The sequence below is a fragment of the Westerdykella ornata genome, assembly GCF_010094085.1.
Source record: "Westerdykella ornata strain CBS 379.55 unplaced genomic scaffold EI97scaffold_8, whole genome shotgun sequence".
Classification (NCBI taxonomy): domain Eukaryota; kingdom Fungi; phylum Ascomycota; class Dothideomycetes; order Pleosporales; family Sporormiaceae; genus Westerdykella; species Westerdykella ornata.
Genome location: NW_022986858.1, coordinates 129,694 through 150,213, shown reverse-complemented (window position 1 = coordinate 150,213; position 20,520 = coordinate 129,694). Strand labels below are relative to the sequence as shown.

Here is a 20,520-nt window from a genome sequence, read left to right as displayed (position 1 = left end):
CATTACGCTTCGCATGTGAATTTTCGCCATAGTTCCTATGCCGTTCGAAGCAAGATATACGCTATGAAGTGCTCCACATCTTCCCACATCACTACTTCGAGCTTCCGATCTCGCGTTCCTCACCCCTTATAGTGCGCCGAATCTCAATTGCCTGGCCAACTTCACCGTGTCAGCAACGCAATTGCCGAACCATTTGTTTCATTGGATACCAGCCGGAGGCTCGAGGATTAGAGACTCTTCTTCGGAGCTGCGGTAGTGCCAGAAACCTGATCTCCCATGCGGTTGTACTCCTTCTGCATGCTCTCCACCTGCTTCTTCAAGTTCTCCATATCGCGGTCCTTGCGCGCAAGCTCCTCCTTGAGGGCCCCAACCTCGCCAGCACCGCCAGCATTGGTCAACGAGGATCCCTTCTTCGAGGTTTCGCCCTTGTAGGTCTTGAGCTCCTCCTCCAGGCGGAGAACGTCGAGGATCATGACGTAGGTACGGTTGAGGATCAGGGAAAGGAAGAGGGTGAAACCGCAAAGGTACATGTTACGCTGGGAGTAGAACTTGCGGGCCTGGACCTCCATGCGCTCGGAGCCCATTACGGCAGCACTGTGAATCTATTAGCCCCTTCAGTAGCTCTATATTGTGCCGTCTCGCATACCCTCGCTGGCTGTCGGTTTTACTGAAAGCGGAGAGCTCAACCTGGACACGGTAGACGCGGTTCACGCTGTCAATAAACAGGATGAGAATGAAGATAAATGTAATCTGTCCGGCGGTAAGCAGGTGGTACTTGTTTCGGCAAGAGATGCCATACCTTCATTCCATATTGGATCTTTGCAATTAAAGGGCTTTCCGAGATGAAGGTAAACAGCTTGCGGCGCCATGTGAACGGTAGAGGAATGATCAAGGCGCAGAAGATGGCCATCTCTGTCACCAGGAGGAGGAACACCTGGAAGAAGAAAAGAAGTAAGTAAGTCGGTGTCCACATGATCAACGGCGCAACCGTAACAGGAGAACTGGGAAGCCTAATTGAGGGAACATCTAGTAGGAAGCCATGACGGGGTCTCCACAGGTGATACTTCTAAAAAAGGAGGGATTGCTTACCAAACTGTAGTATAGAGTCATCTTTGCGAAGTTGCGGCTTCCGTGAAAAGCGCTGTGGTTGCCAAAGGTGGGGTTGGTCGCGTGCTGGCAAAAAGACCAGTTGTACAGAGGATGCTTCGAAATTCTGGACAGCCAAAGGTACGGTCACAAGTTGCAATGCGGTGGAGAGTTGAGAGAAGATTGTGCGCTTCTATGTGTTGTGATGAAGTGGAGGGAGAGGGACTGAGGACGCGTTGCAGGTTTGAAAGCTGCAGCTGCCTGTGCTTGGCCCAGCTTGTGAAGAAATACGTCACCGTGCCAGAGCAGCCCAGACCATTTTGGGCAGCCGAGCAGCTAGCCTCTTTCGGTATGGTTTGCTTTCCCTTTTCGCCTCTAAAACTTCGTCCTCATTCATCGATTGTCAGATACTCGTGAACTCGGACGCAGGAATTGCTAAGTGTTCTGCAAACTCTCACAGCCATGGACGGCGCAGTTACTGAGGGCGCCGCCGCGGAAGCGCCGGGAATGCCGAAGGGCACGCCCTCCATGTCCAAGGTTGAGTCAAATGGAGGCCATGAAGGCGAAGGTGAACAAAATAGTGATCCATTGAACTCAAGAAAGCGTGCTCAACCTCAGACTGAAGGAAGTGGAACAGGCGGTGCTGTCAAACGGCAAAAGGGCGTTGCGCCCATCAAAGCAGAGTGAGCCAGCTCATCAACGCTACTGTATGAACACTATGATTGATTTCAACAGATTTCTGCTTCATTTAAGTGGCAACCAGACGCAGAAGGCAGAAACAAATCGCTCTGCTGCTGCAGATGATGATGATGCCGAAGCCGCAGATGACCGCTATAGCAAGACGACTGTAGGGGACTCACGTAGCAAAGGCCAGAGCTGGAAAGACAAGAAGAAAGACAAGAAACAGAAGCAAAAGGGCCAAAATACGAGCCGATCTTTCGGTAGCTCGTTCGATAAGATCCAGCTATGCAGCTCACGTGCGTTCAGCAACGAGTTTTCCCCAAAGCCTTGTTCGTTTGGAGATAAGTGCAGACTCTGCCACGACCTTCGAAAGTACTTGAAAGAAGGTAGACGGGAAGACCTAACCACGCTTGGCGGCCAATGCCCCGTCTATGAAGTCCAGGGCTTCTGCAACATGGGCTGGAAGTGCAGGTTCCACTCCAGTCACTCCGAGGAGCGGGAGACAGAAGACGGGAAAAAAGAGCTCGTGCTCCTCGAGGACGCGGAACGTAGGGCCAGGTTTGAGGCCGCTTTTGGAGCGGAAGGCGAAGCCGGAGTCGTCAACATTGTCTCGAAGGAGGCAAAGATCAACTTGTCCAGGCGCAAGATGAAAACTCCTAGGTCTGACGCCTACCTTCAATGGGTCAACGCCAGCGCCGAGGCAGATAGGAGCAATTTCGACGGACCGAAGAGATGGACCGCGGAGCGAGGGGAAGGAGCGCACATCAAAGTTGACGGTGAAGAGAAGGAGGATGAAGCGGATCCAGGCATAAAGCTTGAGGGAGACACCGACGCGAGAGAGGAAAACCGCGCCCAGTATATTGAGCCACCGTTCAAACCCTCAGAGAAGCGTCGGATCTACTACGGCCCTGAAACACCGGTTCTCGCGCCTCTAACGACGCAGGGCAACATGCCCTTCCGGCGGCTCTGCGTCGACTTGGGGGCGCAAGTCACCTGGTCGGAGATGGCTATGGGTCTCCCCCTTATTCAAGGCGATAAGGGCGAATGGGCACTGATGAAAGCCCACGAGTCAGAGATCCGTCCTCCGAAATTCCTCCACAAGAACACCATCGTCCAAGGCTACGACAACGCCAGGGATCTCAAGTTCGGGGCTCAGATCGCCGCAAACAAGCCCTGGCTCGCTACAAAGGCTGTCGAAGTCCTCACAGCACTGTGCCCACACCTGAGAGCCATTGATCTCAACTGTGGCTGCCCCATCAATCTCGTGTGTGAACAAGGTTCGGGATCCGCCCTCCTTGACACCCCCAGCAAACTCGAAAATACCCTCCGCGGCATGAACTACGTCTCCAACGAAACTCCCATCACCGTGAAGATCCGCATGGGAACCAAAGACCTCCAACCCACTGCCGACAAGCTCATCAAGCGCCTCGTGCTGGGCGGCTACGAAGCCGTCGAGTCCGGCAAGGGCACCGCAGGCATAGCCGCCATTACGCTGCATGGGCGCAGCAAGCAGCAACGCTACACCCGTAGCGCAGACTGGTCGTATATCGCCGAGTGCTCTGCGCTGATCAACCGTCTCAGGCGCGAGCAGAGTGACCGGACCGACACGGTTCGGGAAGCCGATGCGCGCGATGTGGCAAACGAGGGCCACGTCTACTTCATTGGAAACGGCGACTGTTACTCCCATGAGGATTACTATGCGCATCTCAGAGATGCGCGCGTCGACTCCGTCATGGTTGCCCGCGGCGCGCTCATCAAACCCTGGATCTTTGAGGAGATAGAAAAAGGCCAATATCTCGACAAGTCGGCGACCGAACGCCTCGCCTACGTGGAGAAGTTTGTCAAGTATGGCCTCCAGACCTGGGGCAGCGATGAGATGGGTATTGGCACCACGCGTCGCTTCCTGCTCGAGTGGCTTAGCTTCGCATACCGCTATGTTCCAGTCGGGCTGCTGGAGTATCTTCCGCCGAACATTCAGGACAGGCCGCCTGCGTTTAGGGGCAGGAACGACTTGGAGACGCTGATGTGTAGTGCCAACTACAAGGACTGGATTAAGATAAGGTATGTTCCTTTTGAAAATTAAAGAGACGTGGCCTAACAACCCGTACAGCGAAATGTTCCTTGGTCCCGCGCATCCAGACTTCAAGTTTGAGCCCAAGCACAAGTCCAATAGCTACGAAATCGAGGCGGAAGGTTAGGCGAACACGGGTTATCTTCTGGATATTTGGGGGAATGCATTGGGAATGGAAGGCATGGCATTGTGGCGGAGATATATGACTCTCAGCAAGCCTTAGATGGCTTATTGTGATATGAAAAGCTGGTCCTCGTGATATACTGCACGGCATCTAGTGAACAGCTATCATCTTCCAGAACCCCAGTCTCTCCCTCGCAAACCTCAACTACTGTCTCTTTTCACGTCCGACTGAACACGACCGTGCGCATACGGGCTATGTATTGACTTTCTAATCGGCCCTTTCTGCGCCTCCCTCTACGTATAACCAGGCTTAAAACACCGTGCCCTACTGCCTCTTTTCACGTCCGACTAAACATCTGGCTGCAATTCCTCTGTAGGTAGAATTGCCTAACTAGCACAAGTCAGCTAGCTACGACTTAATAATGCGACGGGTAGAATTTTCCGTTTAAACATACTATACGTAGAGGCGCTATAAGGCTAATTGCAGGACCTCCTACAGTATATTCTGCGCCTGCTAGCTGCTTAGATTAGATGTGGAAAACAGCAGTACAGAGGAAGTGCAGGGGAGTGTTCAGTTGGATGTGAACAGAGGCAGTATGCCACCGCGTCCCTCCACCTCCCCAAAGAAGAGACGCTACCTCCGAGCTCCCGGGGCCAAAATCAAAACTCTGTATATGTTCTGGGGAAAATAGTGTGGAGAATCTATATCACTCTAATGGCTACTTGGCCTCTCTGTGAAGCGTCCCAATGATGCGTCCCGAGATAGATTCGTCAGGCTTGCCGGACTTTGGCGCTGGTTTGGCCCTGCCACCTCCCGCGAGCGAAGCACGTCGTTTTCTGCAAGCACACCGGACTACATAGCTCACAGCCATTCAGTACCAACCCATGGGAGAACATCTTGTCTTCATAGGGGTTTCAATGCAAATATTTTTATCAAAATAGTGGGGCAATTGGTCTAGTGGTATGATTTTCGCTTCGCAGGCCCGTGTATGTGAATGTGAAAGGTCGTGGGTTCAATTCCCACATTGTCCAATTTTTTTGCCGGTTGCCTGCTTTTTGGTTATAGGACAGTGCTTCTTTGACGCGAGACATTTCTTTTGGATGTGGTGTTCCGTTGTAGTTGGGGTGTGCAAGAGCGTGTCATTGGTCAGATGGACCGTCAATGACGAAGCAGCGTAGAATTTGGTATGGGCGTACTTGTTAGAACAGGTCATTACGTAAGCGCGCACTGAGAGAGCAAAACCCCTCCCTTACGCGTACACCAAACATGAAGAGTCAATCACTTCTCTCCGAGATTTGTCCTCTGACCTTTGTGTCATCTCGTCTCCACGATACCGAAAGCAGCACGGCATCTACCACTATGCTTGTAGATGCGAGAACCGTTACGAGCTAATCTACAACCGAACGTGTTGACCCATATGGTCGAAGACCACAGTAAATGGAGCTATGATAGGAACTATTCAGACTCTGCCTAGGCACCCGGAACTTTCAGGACCCTGGAACCAAGTCTGCAGGATACCAAGTCCTTAGTATCGAGTCATCCTTGCCGAATTGCGATGAAATCCCAAAACGACGCAGGACATGAGACGTGAGTTGGAGTATTTCGATTTTTGGACATGGCTTTTGGGATTTCCTTCGGGGACTCTTGTTGGCTGGACTTTTGCAAGAGCAGGAGCAGAAGAAGGAGAGCGTTCTAACGTCCAGGACCCAGTATGTGCAACGTCACATGGAAAGATTTCACCCGAAGATATTTCAAAAGAATGTGAGCCTCCCGAGCAAGAGCAAGAGCAAAACGAGTAACGTGGAACAAGATGTCTAGAAAGTGGTGTTTGGCCCAAACGGGCCCGTGGTAGCCCAAGCCGGGTACTTCTTCGTCACGAGTGCCATGGTCAACTCCATGATCAAATTCGGTGTCCAGGGGCCAAGGTAGGCGAGCCTCCCTTTCAAGTCTTCCGGAATGACGCCGCCGTTCAGCAGCGCCAGGTACACGACGGTGGAGCAGTTCATGCTCGCCGCGTTCCACGTCGCCCCAGGGACATTAAACCCCTTCCACCAATTCTTCACCGCACTTCCGTCGAGCCCGAACACGGGAAGCACAAATTCCGGATCGGACCTCTCCCACGTGCTATCGTTCTCCCACGTTTGGTTGTTGTTCGCCGGAGCCGTGTACGTCAGCCGCACAAAGGGGAGGTACTTGCGGTCCGCGTTCGACGGCCACCAGCTGATGTAGAGATCGGGACCGCCATCCGGGTCTGGAAGCGTAATAGACGCATGGCCCACGGCGCTCTTCAGGCCCAAGAACTTCCAGATCAGCACCCGCCCATAAGTCGGCGGCCTGGGCACCGTTGTGGTCAGGCTCGGCGCCACAACGAGAGGACGGGTATCGCGCCCGGCATTCAGTTCCAGGGCAGGCACGTCGCCTCGGATGGGGAACTCGTACATGGTGTTGGACTCGAGGTCCCACGCCTCCATGGTTTCCACGGTCCAGTGGTCCGTGTACCAGGGGTTGAAGGAATTGATGCCGATGAGTGAAAGCGTGCTGAGGGGCGCGACGTCGCCGGGGGGCAGGCCCGTGATCACGAGTCCAACTACCGTCGTCTCATTGCGCACGTAGTGTTGGGCGGGAAGTGCCGTGGACACAGACTTGTCTCCCGCCCGCAGGGTTACATTAATGGTCCCGTCGTAACCCGCGAATATCAGGTCGGCCGTGTGGTACCGGAAAATCCAATTCAAACCAAGCTGCGGCGGCTGGGCGCTCGGCGGTGCTGGTGCTGGTGCTGGTGCTGCGGACACGGACAGCGCGGTCATAGTCGGGCGTGCTCCACCTCCACTCTCCTGCTGCTGCGGCCGGAAGTAGAGGAACACACCCCCATCCCGCACCCCTGCCACCCAGAGCCGGTTGGCGCATAATGTCGTCATGTTCTGGCCCATAAAGTCCCACCGCAGCAGCGGCCCGCCCCCACTCCCGCTCCCGCTCCCGCTCCCGTCACCCACGAGCTGCAGGACAGCAAGGCCATCGGCCGTGATGCCCAGCAGTCCCACGCTGTCGCCGTCGAGCGCGAGCCGCTGGAAGGGCCCCTGGTCAATCAGCGTCCAGGCCGTGCCCTGTCCCGACCAGCGGAAGACGGCTCCCTTGCCGTCGAGGGCGTAGAGCGCGTTACCCGCGGCGAGGAGCGACGACATGCCAGAGGGGCCGCCGATGGTGGTCCACTGCGTTGAGCCTTGGACTGGAAGCATCTGGACCAATTGCTGGTCGTCGTCGGACGCCATGGCGAAGCAATACTGGTCAGTCGCAACGACCTTGCTGAAGGGGCCGCCTAGGCGGACCCAGGCCGTGGGGCCGACGCAGATCCAGAGGCCGTTGGTGCCGTCTACACCGAAGAGGGTGTTGAATCCCGTCAACAGGTAGTTCAACTTCCATTCAGGCGTGGTGGGCCCGATGTCATCCCACTGGCCGTTGAGCTGGTTCCATTGCTTGATTGCCGAACTGGCTCCGGCTGCTTCCGAGTTGCTGAGGGAGTACAAGCCCCCGTCGCAGCCCACAAACTGATCCGCGGCATCACCGATTCGGGTCCAGCTATCGGGCTGCCCCGAATACTGCCAGATGGTGCCGTCCGCGTCGCTCACCGAAAACAACATGTTCGAGTACGTCAGCACGCCGCGCACAGGTCCGGCCCCGACCTGCTGCCAGGCATCTTGCACAGGTGCGCAGTTGATGGAAATGCTCGTGAAGGCAATGTGATCCGTCGCATTTCCTGTCGGCGTCGGCGTCATGGCGCGAAGGCGAATGAACGAAGAACCCCTAGGGAGAAGGGCCGTCGTCTCGACAACAGTGCTGGTCGGGCCGCTTCCAAATGACGTTGACACAGAACCCAGGGTGACGGGGTTTTGGAAGTCTGCCGTCACAGATGCCTCGACGGCCAGGGCCAGCGTGTTTGGAGAGATGATGGTGACGCCCGACTCGGGCCCGTCCATGGTCGCCGCCGCCAACGAGATGGCGGAAGATCCGGCTACGCTGGGAGTGAACGAGAGGGCGATACCCTGGATAATCAGGGGAAGTTTGTTGGACACCAGTGCCCACAAGTAATTCTGACTCGCGCCTCGTTGAGTCCCGAAGTTGAACAGACGGAATGCCTTTTGTCCGTCGTCGCTTACGCCCACTAAAATGGCCGATATCAGCTTTGCCCATTTGCCATGACGCATAGGGTACTAGATTGTCAAAAGGCCCCATATCAAGAGCCTTTCACGAACTTACCCGACGAAAATGGAGCGTGCTGCTCCACCTCTGCATCCGTCGGCGTAGGGGCATTGGTGCCTAGGATACTAGCGACTCCATGCGTTGCAACCCCGATCACACCGACGCGCTGCGCGAAGTCCGCGGTATGCGCGAGATCGTAACCAATGATGAAGGAGCCAGTCGTGGACGGCGCTTGAGTGGTTTGCGGATCGATGGGAGCCGGAGAAGTGAGCCCACTACCAAGTGCCGACACGAGAGATCCCGAAAGCACGAGATTGGAGTACGCGAGTCCGCTGGTATTGTCGCCTCCAACGGTGGACGTTGCCCTAAGTCGGAGATACGTGAGGCCCACGGGGACGTATAGCGCCAAGGGGACCGTCGTCGAGCTCAAAACGGGTGTGAGCGGCGAGGGGGAGAGGGTGCCGACCGTCTGATACGAGGTGAAGTCGTCCCGAATCGAGCTCTCCACGGCCACGACGACGCCGCCGGCATTTGCCGTCTTGTTCAACTCGAGGCGAACCTGGAGCTGGGTGAGATTGAAAGGGACCTGGGAGGAAATGGCGAAGTATGCGTAGTTCTGGTTGCTCCCCTGTTCGGTACCCGCTTGGTAGACCATGAAGACGCCGTGTTTGGGATGCCCAAAGTAGCCATTCACGGATCCGGTCTGTGCCGGGTCCGACGAGGGACTGGTCGAGCCGTTTTTGACGCTCAGGTTGGCGGATATGCCTGGAACGGTGGATGACGCAGGGACATTCTGCGCCATCGTCAGGACTTGGCCGAGGTCGAAGGAGAGCTGGACGTCCATAGCGGGCCCCGAGTATTGACTGGGTCTGTGTAGAGGAGACGGGGTTTAGTGTGAGTCTGATGCTGGCCTGAGGATGGCTGGTAGAAAAGCAAGACTTGTATCCATTACCCCAGACCTAAAGGGATGACGGAACCCCTCGCTTTTCAATGAAGCCAAACAGGGTATGTGAGCATGTGGAAGGAAGAGGAGGTGGCTGGATCCTTGGGATAACTCCGCTATCAAAAAAAGCGTAAAGCGCGCGCGCCTATGAGAAGTGCTCCAGCAGCATGGAGACCTTAGCTATGTATCCATGTTCAAGATCTCGCTGGCTCTAGAGCTTCCTATGTGCTCCAATTCGTTGTTCGAAGGAAACCGGTATGAAAATACTAGGATAGGAGAAGGAATCTAGTGACGGTTACCATGTTTCATCCTGACGTAAGGCTGATAATCCATCTGGGTAGGACTCAACCTTCGTATTGTGCGATTCAGCTATTATTAGAGAGGGAGAGGATCATACGAGATACGATCTATGTACCGCTAGGCGGAGGGCGGGGACTGAACGTAATGAGCATGTGAACGTAAGTAGGCTCGTGCATGTGAAGTAAGTAAAGTGGCATATAAAATGGATAGACAGATGCACTAGAATAGGTGAGGGAGCTTACTTTTAGTTCTATCAGGTCGTACTAGTCCCTTAGGCGTAAGAACGTTGAAAAGGTCGTCACGCATTTTTACGGTGCTGCCTGTTACGAGCAACGACCAGCCAAGGTCAACCTAGGAACGTTCTTCGTGGTCGGAGTGTTGGAGTTTTCGCCTTTCCTCCTTTACCTTGACTTGTTAGTATCGAAGCACTTATGCTCATGCTACGGACTGTGTTTGAGAGCTCGGTCGTAGACTCGGGATCGGTCGGCAGTGCAGGTTCCAAAGAAACACGCTGGTTCACGTTATTCACACCACCAATTCCCCCCGGGGCCCAGACTGTATACAGAGTGACCAACGCTGATCAATGATCCGTCCACCACCTACACCAAAAACTCCACCAACGTCTCCAGCATCTCCCTCTCCGCCGGCTCGACGGCCAAAACTCCATCCAGCTGCGCCTGCAACGTCCTCCTCACATCCGCCAACCCCTCATCCCTCTCACCCAATACCTTGACGATAGCCTTCTTCGCGCCATCATCTTCCGCTACTAACCATGCTAAAATGACGTCCATGCGCTGCAGGCAGAAGAGCCCCTCGCTGAGCCTGTCAGAGATGTTCCGAAGGTCAAACTCTTCCGCCTCCTCTTTCGAGAGACCCTTTTTCTGCTCTTGCATTCTTGCGTCGAAGGCGGATACGCGGGAGACGTAGTCCCTCCGCAATGTGACCAGTTTGTTAATTTTCTCGTAATCCTTCTCTAGAAACTTGGCTAGTACGCGGAATCGCGCATCGGTTTCTCCAGGCAATGACCGCAGGAGGGAGGCAAAGATGCCTAAAATGTGCTCCGTGGTTTCCGGATCGGGTTTCTTCGTCTTCATAAAAGTGCTGAAGAGCGGTTTGAGCCCTCGCGCCTCGACCATTCTCTCACACACGGCGGCTGCTTGGTTTATGGATTCAGCGCAACTCGCCTCTCCATTCTCAGCCGCAGATGGTTCTGCATATCCACAAGCATGGTCCAGCACTTTCAATGCCCGACTCTTGCTGATCTTGCCGTCCCGCACCATGAGCAGACAGAGCTCGACGCCCTCCGCTTCGAGGAATTTTGCCTTTCCTTCTGACTCCTCTACGATCGACGTCAAGCAATCGAACAGATTCTCCATGCATTCTTCCTCCTCGCTTCCCTTCTCGGGATCAGCCCTTCGGTATGGAGCAAGCTGCGTAAGCAGGAGCTCGACGCCATCGGCAGCGGCGAGTCGCCGTCGATTCGAGCTCGAGGATTGCGTGAGGATGGAGAGAATTTCCGAGGAGTAAAGTTTGTTCTGCGTAGTCGGCTTCTCGTCCCTTTGTATACGTTTGAGCAGCCAATTCAGCAGATTCGCATCCTTCCCTATTAGCTCCACGTTTTCCGGCTGTGACAAAAGGTTCTCCAGCACGCTGAGAGAATGATATACGCCCGACCGATCCGCCTCCTCAGACTCGTCGAACCGAGAGAAGTTCGATATCAGTAGACTCAGTAGATCCGCTTCCAGCATGGCCTTGACGAGCACATTCCACTGCTCAGGCTCCGCCTCGACATCGTCATCCGTAAGCTCTGATATGATCTCAATCGCATCAATCGCAATATCCGTGTTCTCATGCGCCAGCAGCTCCACCAGCCGCGCGGCGCTCTCGCCCTTCACAAACTCCTCGTACAGCTCCGGATGCTCCGACAGTATGCTTAACCCCTTTATGCATTCGTCCAGGTCGCCTTCGGATGCCATGAACTTGGTCGGGTCGTCCTCGTATTTAGCCCGCAGCTCGGCATTCTTGTTGATCTTCTTCTCAAAGTTGAGCGCCGTCCTCCGCAACCAGGCGGAATCGATCTTCTCCTCCGCAACCGCCGCGTCCGCATCGTGCGCATCCAGGTAATCAATCGCATCTATGGCTCTCTCGTCCAGCCCTCCTCCGAAGAATCGGCCTTCTTCATCATCGCCCTCCTCCGTCACGAACCCGGGGGGAAGCGATGGGCCAGCCTCGTCGTCGTCGCCATCGCCATCGGCGTCTTCGGCTGCTAAGGAGGCGCGAGGGGAGCGCTTGACGTCGCTGTTTGCGCTGAGCTTTGCGGATTTGTAGGCTTGGGTGGGGTCGAGGTCGGACGGGTGCTCGAATTTCCGCTTCGAGGCGCTGGTGCCTTTGAAGAGGTCGTCTATGCTTGTCATGGTTGTAGTACTATGTAGTTGGTCAGTGGATGGCTGCATGTTTTGCACTGAGATCATCGATGGATGTTAGGTCAGCCAATTCGCGCCTGCCCGTTTTTGGTTAGCGTGATTTTACGATGACCCCGATCTTCATACTCGTCGTCTGTATCCACCTGCATGATCACAGTATTAATGCACATGGAGGCGTGAACCTATATGAAATTAAGGCTAGTGTCCCGCAACCATTGCTGTGACATTGTCTGGTGAGTGAATATAAACTTTCCTTTCGCGCTGTCAACGCGCGTGGACCCTCGCTTTATTGTAGGCAGGGAACGCTGTCATTCTACCAAAACCGCTTCCATGATGTTGACCTATGTATGTACCTCCTCGCTAAGTTTCTTTGCACCGCCGCCTCATTATCTCGTGTATATCTAGACATGGACTGAAGAAAATGAGGCGTGGGAGAGCAGTACCTAACCGACTCTAAAACCTAACACCAAAACCTTCTCCAACAAGCGGACCAGGCCAGCTTCGTGGAAGGGATGTAGTTGGATGTAGAAGGGACAATTGAAAGGTCGGGATGTTGACCATACCCTTCGATCTGTAGGGAGCTGGAGAGCCCATTCAAAAGGTAACTATATCGACCATTATGCTCGACCAAAGCAGCATCTGCGCGAAGCCGAACCGTGGAATGAAATGCCTGAGAAACGTGATAGCGGGCATATACACGGCCGAAGATGGAGTGTTCCCAATAACGTGGGACGCTCGTAATGTTTCACAAGTTGTGACTACTGTGTAGACTACCCCTCCAGCTTAGCACCGACGTTACCATGTACTCGCACCACATGCCAACCTCCGGTTGGCACTCCGGTTGGCATGTGGTGCGAGTAGTCATGTCTACGAAAAGATGAATGAACGACACCATCCGAGACTTCTGATTGGCTGAAAGGAAGGACACATGCTCGTATTCCGGTCGTGGACGGTGCGTTTGGCTTTTACCCACACATGCAATGATGCGTTAGATACGCACATATAACTTCCCAAAAGCCGACTACGCGGCCTGCTGTGCCGCATCCTCTTGCTATACTGTGTAGTATATACGGAGTACATTCTATATAACAACTCCCAACCCCTGCACCATCTCCCTCGGCCGAACCTCCCTCGTTCCAACTTCCCAATCTATCAATACGAAGCCACACGCTCCCGAGGTTCGCGTCCTCAAGCACGCAAAAAGCGCCCTGATTACTGATCGCCCCTTCGGAAACCAGACATGGGTACAGTATATTAAATCCTACAGAGTATATACGAACCCATTTCCCTTCCTCCACCGCGCCCCTTCATCCACGCGAAAATCTACGTTGAATTCCTCCTTCCTCCCCCTTCTCCTTCCTTGCTCTGCTTCCCCCTCTGTTTCCCGCCGTCGTCCGAATGGGAACGATTTCATCGGCGATTTCCAAATCGAGATGCAAGCGCGAGAGTTGCAGAAGCGCACTCGCACATATTCCCGGCGCCTGGGCAGAACTCACCACTTAAACAACGGTACGGGGACGGAAACAAATTGAGTCATCATTCAGAAGGAGAGCCCTCCCTCTTGGTACTTTCGGGGCCAAGGGGTATAACGCTACGAAGACAGCTTGGGTCAACAACAAAAAAGCAGTCGACCATGTCAACGACGATCGCAAACCTGTACAAAGCATCGGCACGCGCAACAGGGACTCGTCCTTCATGTCGAAGTCATCATACAGCATTAAGCGTCTAAACCATCAGGATATCTAAGAGGGTGCTCCTCTCTATCATCAAAACGTGGCCGCGAAATCGTTAAGCAGATATCGAAGCTCCATAACCGAGGTGCGAGCACCATGTCCTCGGAGCCACCCACGTCCTAGCATGCATGTAAATGAAGACATGGAACCTAATAGGTGTACCTGAAGCCCTTCTGGTAATCCTCCTGCACAACTTTGTTAGCATGCCGTCGTCGCAAGCCGCGATTGGAAGGAGAATGACTTACATCGCTGTCCTCGAGCTCAACCTCGCCGCGGTCCGCCCTCCGGTTCTGGTGCCTGAACAACACAGTGTTGCACAGAATGATGACAATGTTCAGGAGACAGCAGGCAATGCAAGCGTACAGGCCCGGGCGGTAGCCGGGGGCGTCCTGAGTCCTGAAGATGAGACCACCGGCGATGCCGCCAATACCTCCGAATCCGACAAGGGTAGCACTGCAGAAGGCGCGCTTCCACTGGCCGCGGATGTTGTTGGCCTGGTACGACATGACGCCGGGCACGTTGCTGTTGGCTCCGGCGGTGACGAGGAAGACACCAAAGTACCGGACACCGGGAGACGAATGCCAGCCCATGATGGGAAGGCCGATCAAGCAGAGGATCATGTTGAAGATGATAATGGGGCCACGAATCTTGTACTTGTCGCCCACATAGCCGGTGCTGAACATGACGATGGCGGCAAGGGCATAGGGCGGCGCAACCAAGCACTGCGAAGCACCGACGCTGAACTTCATGTTTTGCGTCAGAATGATGGGCAGGAAGTAAGCCAGGGCGTAGGTGACGGTGGTGGTGTTGAAGAACAACATGGCATAGCCCCAGATCTTGATATCCAGACCGGCGCGGAGGAACTTGCCGAGGTTCCAGGGTTGAGGCTTCGCGTCGCCGCGATCGTGATTGACACGGTCGATAATGTACTGGGCCTCGCGCTCGTTCAGGAACCTCCAGGACTTGTGAGCCTTGTCGGGGAAGTCGACCAGCATCCAGTAACTGACGATACCCAGGAATATGGTCAGTGCGCCTTCAATGATGAAGATCCATCTCCAGCCGGTAAGGCCTTGTCTTCCGTGCAGTTGCATCAGCTAATGGCAAGTCAGCGCATTCGCTCACGGGCACTCTGGTTCATCGACGTGGGTGACTTACACCGTAAGCGAGGATACCAGCGCATGCGGAAGCCAGACTGCCCAGGACGTAGAAGACGGAGTAGCGCTTGCCGACATCGTAGCGCGTGTACCAGGTGGAGAGGAGATAGACGCAGCTGGGGAAGAAGCCGGCCTCGAAGATACCCAGCACGACACGGAGGGCAGCGAGAGCCTCGAAATTCTTGACGAAACCCATGCCAAGCATAACGGCGCCCCACATGACGACAATGGCAGAGAGGAAATTGCGGGGACCGAGTTTCCGGACGACGGCGGTGGCAGGCGGCTGGAAGACGACATAGGTGGTGAAGAAGACCAATGTGACGACGGAGTATCTTGAAACGGTCCCCACGGGCTTGCTCAGGGCCAATTCCTTGGTCATTCTGAAGAGGAAGGTTAGCGGGCGGTTGGGGCGTGCCACGGGTGAAGGGGGGCATACCCAGCAATGGCGGCAGCGGACAGGTTGGTGCGGTCCATCAAGCTGATGCAGTACAGCACGCCGACGGTGACGACGAGACGACGGTCGATGCGGTGGATGATCTTCCGCTGCTCTTCGGGGGTGAATTCGGTCTCGAAGGCTCCGCCGACGGAGTCCTTTGAGGGAGTGCCGATGTCCTCTTGCATGAGGTCGGCAGGATGCTTCTCGACATCCTGGACCTGGGTTGTGGCGGCCATGGTGAGGGAGGACGACGAGAACCTCGGGGCTCTGGTCAAGGAGAGGTGTTGTTGGATGACGAGTGCTGGAGGGTCAGCACGGCGAAGATCTCAGCGATGGAGCTGGGGGAGGTGCAGTTAATATAGTGTTTGTCGACTCTCCACTCCCCCAAACCTCGGAGGGCCCGCCTCGCAGACCGGGGAGGCGTTGCCTCTTGCTGGCGGTCTGGCTCGAATAGGGATTTCCATGGCCACTCCAGGGCTGCTGGTACCACGGGCGTTGGGAATTGCCTGGGGGATGTGCCGTCTGGGGTCACAAAACAGAGTCAGCAAGGACGAGGAAGTGGAGATTGGGGTAGCGGCTTGGCGCCCCGTTTGGTCAGTGGAGCCGGGCAGGGGTAAGATGGCAATCACTCCTAATCCGGCCTAAGCAGCATCGACGGCGAACCAACCACCATGGCCAAGAAACTGCCGGCGTCGACTGGACGAGACCGGACTCAACTCAGGGCAACCACGACTGGCACTCCAAGCCACCGGCGCATCTCTGCCGCTAGGCCCGAATTGGTGGTCTTCGCCGTTGCCATGCCCCGTTGGGAGGCTCCGGACGCCACGACTCCATTCTCCCCCGCATCATGGCGTTCCCCAGATTTACCCTTCATTGTGGAGGATACAAGAGGAACAAGAGAGGATCCAAAACGCCAGCCTCGGTTTCTTCCCTCCTCTCAGCCTGGGCATTCTTAGCCCTCCCGCGAGTCCCGCTCTCTCCCGATTCACGGAAACAATGATGATGGACTGCTTCGTCGTACCTGCTATGCCTGGCGGTGAATGAACTGCTGGTTGACTATGCACTACAAAGCGTCAGAAAGAATCAACAACCTCTTTCGAAGGTACGGAGCTGCTTCTACTGGCTCGGCCGTTCCGGCGGCATCAGCAACGGCGGCCCGGTTACACAGCATGCTGCCATCAGCATCTCGTACTATGAGCAGTACCGTGCTATCTGCTCCCATGCCCCTGGTTTGCCCTCCCCCGCACTCTGCATCATCATAGCGCGAGCACGGATTCCCGGATCCAATCTCCCCCGCGTTTCCGTCGCCCTTCCCCAGACTTGTTCAACGCCCCAAGTCTTCCTTGGATCCCTCAACACCTCGTCATTCAACCAGAATCGGCGTGGACCCTCTCCATCACGATGGGCCTGTTGAACCCAGAGCGCTGGTTACCGTGTCATGGCGGCCTTGCTGCTTGAGCCTCCTGGCTCCCCTGGTCAGGCTACTCTTCAATAGTCCCGACGTTTTGCTCATTTCAATATGGGAGTGGGGAACAGTTCGCTTCTGCTCGAGCCCAGTACCGGTATCCCTACCGAGTAGTCTACTACACTGTGTCCAATTTTGGAGTCACTGTCCATCGCGCCAAGCCCCTGCAATAGCCGGCCGGGAATAAGTCATTGTGCATCGCACCACTACCTCGACGAAACCGCGCGGGACATGCGCCAGAGGAATGGATCCTACACTTCATTCGCAATCCTCGCCTTCCTCCTGCCTGGCAGTGAGATTCAGGATGCGGGGTTGCACTGAGGGAAAACTGCCAATCAGCAACGGAATTCACTTTGTGGAGCCGAGGCAGGCCTTTGCTGCCTCAACCTCAATCCCATCGCCCGGTTTCGTGGAGACACCAATCAGGAACAAGAGTGTGACCGAGGCAGATTCCAAAAACCTTAATCCGACCTCGCCCGTCGCCGCGTGTCCAACTGGGCGTTCCCCACCGAAGCCGTGGCCCCTGCGAGAGCTCACAACACCATCGTCTGGACACGGCGGAATTATCCCACGGTGGACTAATTGCGCTCCATCCAGCGAAGCGAGATCGTATCCTGACAACGACGGCTTCCCTTTGTGTGCTGCATATATCATACCTGCTGATGTTGGTGTTCAGGCGCAGAGTTCTGCCCGTTCACTCCCTCGCCTTGATGCAGGAGATCGAACCACCACTTCGATGGTACATGGTGGGGAAGTAATTCCCCTCGTACAACAATGAAGCAAAACATATCAATTGCTAACTCTTGCCAACTAGTCCTTTTTATCTCAGGATCCATCTTCACAGCACCCGGGGAAGTGGCAAGTGGGACGACCCACAGCGAACCTTAGCTTGAATACACAGTACATCGAGCAGTGGAGCAAACCTGCGTCATGCATGCAAACATTCTTATTACCCCACAGGGCTTTGGACTGTTGGCGTCACAGTCATGGGCTGGCAAACAATGCTCGTCAAGTTCTCCAGTGGCCACCTAACAGGTGTGTTTGCCGCTGAACCACTGTGTTCAAGACGTGTCAGTTGATGGACAGCTGCAGCGCACAAGAGGTGCGTAGGTATATCAGGAACGCTTCTCGAGCCGCCTCAACATCACCCAGCCACGCCACATGTCCGGCTGGTTCTAGACCACCTCCTGCACATCCTTTCAAAGCTACACCGTACATTTTGACTCTGGAGACGCTGCTGACCAGTGTTGCACATTGTCCTTCGAGGGGCAGCACCTAAAGAACGCTGAAATTTAAATTAATGCAGGATCGAAAGTAGTGTGTATCATCTATGCCCAGAAGCCTAGGGTAGAGCACAAGGTTTCGTCTCTTAGCACAATGAGGAGACCTTCCCAAACTCGTCCTTGATCAATGACGAGCGCGTTCTAGGCACACCATCACAGCGTGTGCACATTCAGTAGGGGGAATACATATTGCCCACTCTCTGCCATTTCCACGCTTTTCGCGATCCTATGCCAGGTGCTCTCTCGATATGCAGTACAGCAGAATTCTTGAGCTATGGGCATATTATTGCTTTCATGATATGCACAAGTAGGTCGGTCAAGTCTATGCAACACACCTGGAAATCGACAATTTATTATCAACCTCCCTCGCATGATGTCAAGTGTTCGATTATCTGCGGCTCAACTCCGCCTCCCTGTTTCCGAGGGACCGGTCCAGGGTCTCTGTTGAGGTCTGGGCCATAGCCCGTAGCCGGCAGGGAAGATGTGAACCGACGCTCGGACCTGACACGAATTCGCGTGCGCAGGTGAGTTTGTCGCGCCTGCCAGATTGTCCGTGCCCAAGGCGCCCAGGATCTGCAGAGGCAACCAGACAGGCATCAATGTGTGTTCGTTTTTCACACAGCCGTAGCATCTCCTCCGTCCTTTCCATTCCTTCACTCTCTTCTTGTTGGAAAGGCATGGCTCCACGAACGCGCTCCGCAAAAGCATCTTTGGCGACCAGAAACTTGACAAATGCCGATGTCGATTCCGATGGCACCTCCACCCCTCCAACACCGACTTTTAACGGAACACTTAGCAGATTCCAATATGCTTCTACCTCAACATCCACCGAGGTCGTTACAAGCACACCAGGAGGCTCACCCGCATTATCCGCAAAACGAACCCGAACGGTGACCGTGACTGCTATTTCCGAAACATCACCCCGTCCGAAGAAGCGGCAGAAGCCCAGCAGATATGCCCATCCATCCAAATACGCCCATCTGTCACCTCTCGTCGACATCCTCGAGCCGAACCTCATCTGCGTCTTCGTCGGCACCAATCCCGGAGTGCAGACGGCCACCGCTGGCCATGCCTACGCCCATCCCTCGAACCTCTTTTGGAAGCTCCTGCACTCTTCCGGTCTGACGGATCGCCGCTTGAAACCAGAGGAGGATCGGAGCCTACCGGCCCTGTATTGTATGGGCAACACAAACATAGTGGACAGACCGTCAAAGGATGCTGCCGAGCTGTCGAAGGAGGAGACGGCGGCTGGTACCGCCAACTTGGATGCGAAATTCCTAAAATACAAGCCCGAAGCCGTATGCATAGTCGGCAAGGGCATATGGGAGGCCATATGGCGATACCGATATGGCCGGAACATGAAGGCTTCCGAGTTCAAATATGGTTGGCAGGATGCGGAGCACAACATGGGCAAGAGCGAGGGAGAGGAGGTGCTGGATCACAATGCCAACGTCTGGCAAGGCGCAAGGGTCTTCGTCACGACTTCAACGAGTGGACTGGCGGCGAATCTGAAGCCGGCGGAGAAGGAGGCGATATGGAGACCGTTTGGGGAGTGGGTGCAGAGGAGGAGGGCCGAACGGGGTTTTGAACCAAGACTGGTGGGAGACGCTTCTCCACCGCGCATCCACGGCTAGTAGACCATCCTCCCCCATCCATCTCCCATCTTTCCGGAGCAACGGCAGGACACAATCTCCTCAGTGGTGACGAAGGACGTGGCTGAGCTGGTGTGGCTGTGCTCGTTCCCCTCGCTGACATAATGCTACCTCCGCGGCGTTGGCCAACCAGCCAGCGTTGCCCGTCCCTCGTTGACGTTTGGACCTTGGAAGAGATCACCATGACCAAACTCCGCTCTCATCCGTTCCGGAGACAGGGCCAGGGCCATGTGCCCGCCGAGGTGAAAGGGCATTGCGGGCACTTTTGCCCCCCTTAAGATAGTAGACAACGGAATCTGAACCAAAAACAGCTCAAACTCTTCACAAGTGCTTGATCTATTGCGTCTTGACCCTGCAATGTGTCGAGAAATAGAGTAGTACCCTCTCTCATGCCACTTCGACTTCGCCCTCAGACGCTTAGCGAGATCGGTTACTCGATTAGCGCGGCGGGTCCTTCTCCTGCTCCTGCACACCCAGCCCTGACACTCTCTCCCCGTCCCTTGCCACGACGTCGTGCTCGCGACGACCACGGCCTCTTGTTGGACTCCCTCTGCCCCGCGACTCGCGCCTACGGGGAGGTGAGCCATCTGCCGTGCTTCGCGCCGCAGCAGCCAGTCCATCGCTCTCCTCTCTATGCGCCCGCCCGTCTCCATCTTCACAGGAATCGCCGAAGCACCAAGTTCAAGTCTTGAGTCAAGACGCCTGAGCGACCCCGACTACTACTACTACGAGTCCCTGCGGCAACACGGCAACGAGACGCAGAAGCCCACCGTCCCGAGAGAGAAGCAAGCACAACCTCCATCAACCTCCCTGCAGGCCCTATGGCCCTCGCCGCATGCCGCTGATCCGCACAGCCCTCTCGGACCGGGTGCAATAGGAGGAGGAGCTACCCACAAGCAGCAGACTGTTAGAACACCGCCCGCCGTCGCCGGACTGAAGCGCGCTGCCAGACCGAGTCCTATCGATCCCGCT

The 20,520-nt window shown here is 55.3% G+C and overlaps 8 protein-coding genes and 1 non-coding gene across 9 annotated transcripts; 5 read left to right on the top strand and 4 right to left on the bottom strand.

Annotated features, from left to right (window-relative positions):
• Positions 1–33: 33 nt before the first annotated feature.
• EI97DRAFT_432605 (endoplasmic reticulum protein-like protein) lies at positions 34–1,277 on the bottom strand. The gene is made up of 4 exons (XM_033798199.1): positions 1,090–1,277; positions 800–934; positions 647–750; positions 34–594 (listed from the first exon to the last, which is right to left on the bottom strand). The coding sequence occupies exons 1-4, from the start codon at positions 1,108–1,110 to the stop codon at positions 228–230; spliced, it is 627 nt and encodes a 208-aa protein (XP_033654527.1). The 5' UTR covers positions 1,111–1,277; the 3' UTR covers positions 34–227.
• A 216-nt stretch (positions 1,278–1,493) lies between these two features.
• EI97DRAFT_416921 (FMN-linked oxidoreductase) lies at positions 1,494–4,137 on the top strand. The gene is made up of 3 exons (XM_033796904.1): positions 1,494–1,769; positions 1,822–3,828; positions 3,878–4,137. Exons 1-3 carry the CDS (start codon positions 1,549–1,551, stop codon positions 3,963–3,965), a joined length of 2,316 nt encoding a protein of 771 aa, XP_033654526.1. The 5' UTR covers positions 1,494–1,548; the 3' UTR covers positions 3,966–4,137.
• Positions 4,138–4,905: 768 nt separating this feature from the next.
• EI97DRAFT_t52 lies at positions 4,906–4,993 on the top strand. The gene has a single exon. It is a non-coding gene; the product is annotated as a tRNA-Ala (tRNA).
• Positions 4,994–5,776: 783 nt separating this feature from the next.
• EI97DRAFT_500637 (uncharacterized protein) lies at positions 5,777–9,487 on the bottom strand (the record flags this gene model as incomplete). The annotated part of the gene is made up of 2 exons (XM_033802671.1): positions 8,217–9,487; positions 5,777–8,121 (listed from the first exon to the last, which is right to left on the bottom strand). The coding sequence occupies exons 1-2, from the start codon at positions 9,001–9,003 to the stop codon at positions 5,777–5,779; spliced, it is 3,132 nt and encodes a 1,043-aa protein (XP_033654525.1). The 5' UTR covers positions 9,004–9,487.
• Positions 9,488–9,780: 293 nt separating this feature from the next.
• On the bottom strand, positions 9,781–11,845 carry EI97DRAFT_305257 (DUF1716-domain-containing protein). Its single transcript, XM_033794561.1, has one exon. The coding sequence runs from the start codon at positions 11,814–11,816 to the stop codon at positions 10,002–10,004; it is 1,815 nt and encodes a 604-aa protein (XP_033654524.1). The 5' UTR covers positions 11,817–11,845; the 3' UTR covers positions 9,781–10,001.
• A 1,780-nt stretch (positions 11,846–13,625) lies between these two features.
• On the bottom strand, positions 13,626–15,720 carry EI97DRAFT_305183 (phthalate transporter-like protein). Its single transcript, XM_033794560.1, has 3 exons — positions 15,149–15,720; positions 14,714–15,092; positions 13,626–14,652 (listed from the first exon to the last, which is right to left on the bottom strand). The coding sequence occupies exons 1-3, from the start codon at positions 15,382–15,384 to the stop codon at positions 13,708–13,710; spliced, it is 1,560 nt and encodes a 519-aa protein (XP_033654523.1). The 5' UTR covers positions 15,385–15,720; the 3' UTR covers positions 13,626–13,707.
• Position 15,721: 1 nt separating this feature from the next.
• Positions 15,722–16,158, top strand: EI97DRAFT_305142 (uncharacterized protein). The gene has a single exon (XM_033794558.1). It carries the CDS (start codon positions 15,820–15,822, stop codon positions 16,102–16,104), a length of 285 nt encoding a protein of 94 aa, XP_033654522.1. The 5' UTR covers positions 15,722–15,819; the 3' UTR covers positions 16,105–16,158.
• Positions 16,159–16,613: 455 nt separating this feature from the next.
• On the top strand, positions 16,614–17,541 carry EI97DRAFT_305180 (uncharacterized protein). Its single transcript, XM_033794559.1, has one exon. The coding sequence runs from the start codon at positions 16,858–16,860 to the stop codon at positions 17,389–17,391; it is 534 nt and encodes a 177-aa protein (XP_033654521.1). The 5' UTR covers positions 16,614–16,857; the 3' UTR covers positions 17,392–17,541.
• Positions 17,542–18,461: 920 nt separating this feature from the next.
• On the top strand, positions 18,462–19,861 carry EI97DRAFT_432599 (DNA glycosylase). The gene has a single exon (XM_033798198.1). The coding sequence runs from the start codon at positions 18,574–18,576 to the stop codon at positions 19,528–19,530; it is 957 nt and encodes a 318-aa protein (XP_033654520.1). The 5' UTR covers positions 18,462–18,573; the 3' UTR covers positions 19,531–19,861.
• The last annotated feature ends 659 nt before the right edge of the window (positions 19,862–20,520 follow it).

Coding starts and splice junctions, on each gene's coding strand:
- EI97DRAFT_432605 (XM_033798199.1), bottom strand. CDS start 1,110: ATGACTCTATACTACAGTTTG. Junction 935..1,089: donor TGACTCTATACTACAGTTTG/GTAAGCAATCCC, acceptor TTCTTCTTCCAG/GTGTTCCTCCTCCTGGTGAC. Junction 595..646: donor AAAACCGACAGCCAGCGAGG/GTATGCGAGACG, acceptor ATAGATTCACAG/TGCTGCCGTAATGGGCTCCG.
- EI97DRAFT_305142 (XM_033794558.1), top strand. CDS start 15,820: ATGGCCAAGAAACTGCCGGCGTCGACTGGACGAGACCGGACTCAACTC.
- EI97DRAFT_305257 (XM_033794561.1), bottom strand. CDS start 11,816: ATGACAAGCATAGACGACCTCTTCAAAGGCACCAGCGCCTCGAAGCGG.
- EI97DRAFT_305183 (XM_033794560.1), bottom strand. CDS start 15,384: ATGGCCGCCACAACCCAGGTCCAGGATGTCGAGAAGCATCCTGCCGAC. Junction 15,093..15,148: donor TCCGCTGCCGCCATTGCTGG/GTATGCCCCCCT, acceptor CTTCCTCTTCAG/AATGACCAAGGAATTGGCCC. Junction 14,653..14,713: donor CTGGTATCCTCGCTTACGGT/GTAAGTCACCCA, acceptor ACTTGCCATTAG/CTGATGCAACTGCACGGAAG.
- EI97DRAFT_416921 (XM_033796904.1), top strand. CDS start 1,549: ATGGACGGCGCAGTTACTGAGGGCGCCGCCGCGGAAGCGCCGGGAATG. Junction 1,770..1,821: donor GTTGCGCCCATCAAAGCAGA/GTGAGCCAGCTC, acceptor TGATTTCAACAG/ATTTCTGCTTCATTTAAGTG. Junction 3,829..3,877: donor AAGGACTGGATTAAGATAAG/GTATGTTCCTTT, acceptor CAACCCGTACAG/CGAAATGTTCCTTGGTCCCG.
- EI97DRAFT_305180 (XM_033794559.1), top strand. CDS start 16,858: ATGGATCCTACACTTCATTCGCAATCCTCGCCTTCCTCCTGCCTGGCA.
- EI97DRAFT_432599 (XM_033798198.1), top strand. CDS start 18,574: ATGGCTCCACGAACGCGCTCCGCAAAAGCATCTTTGGCGACCAGAAAC.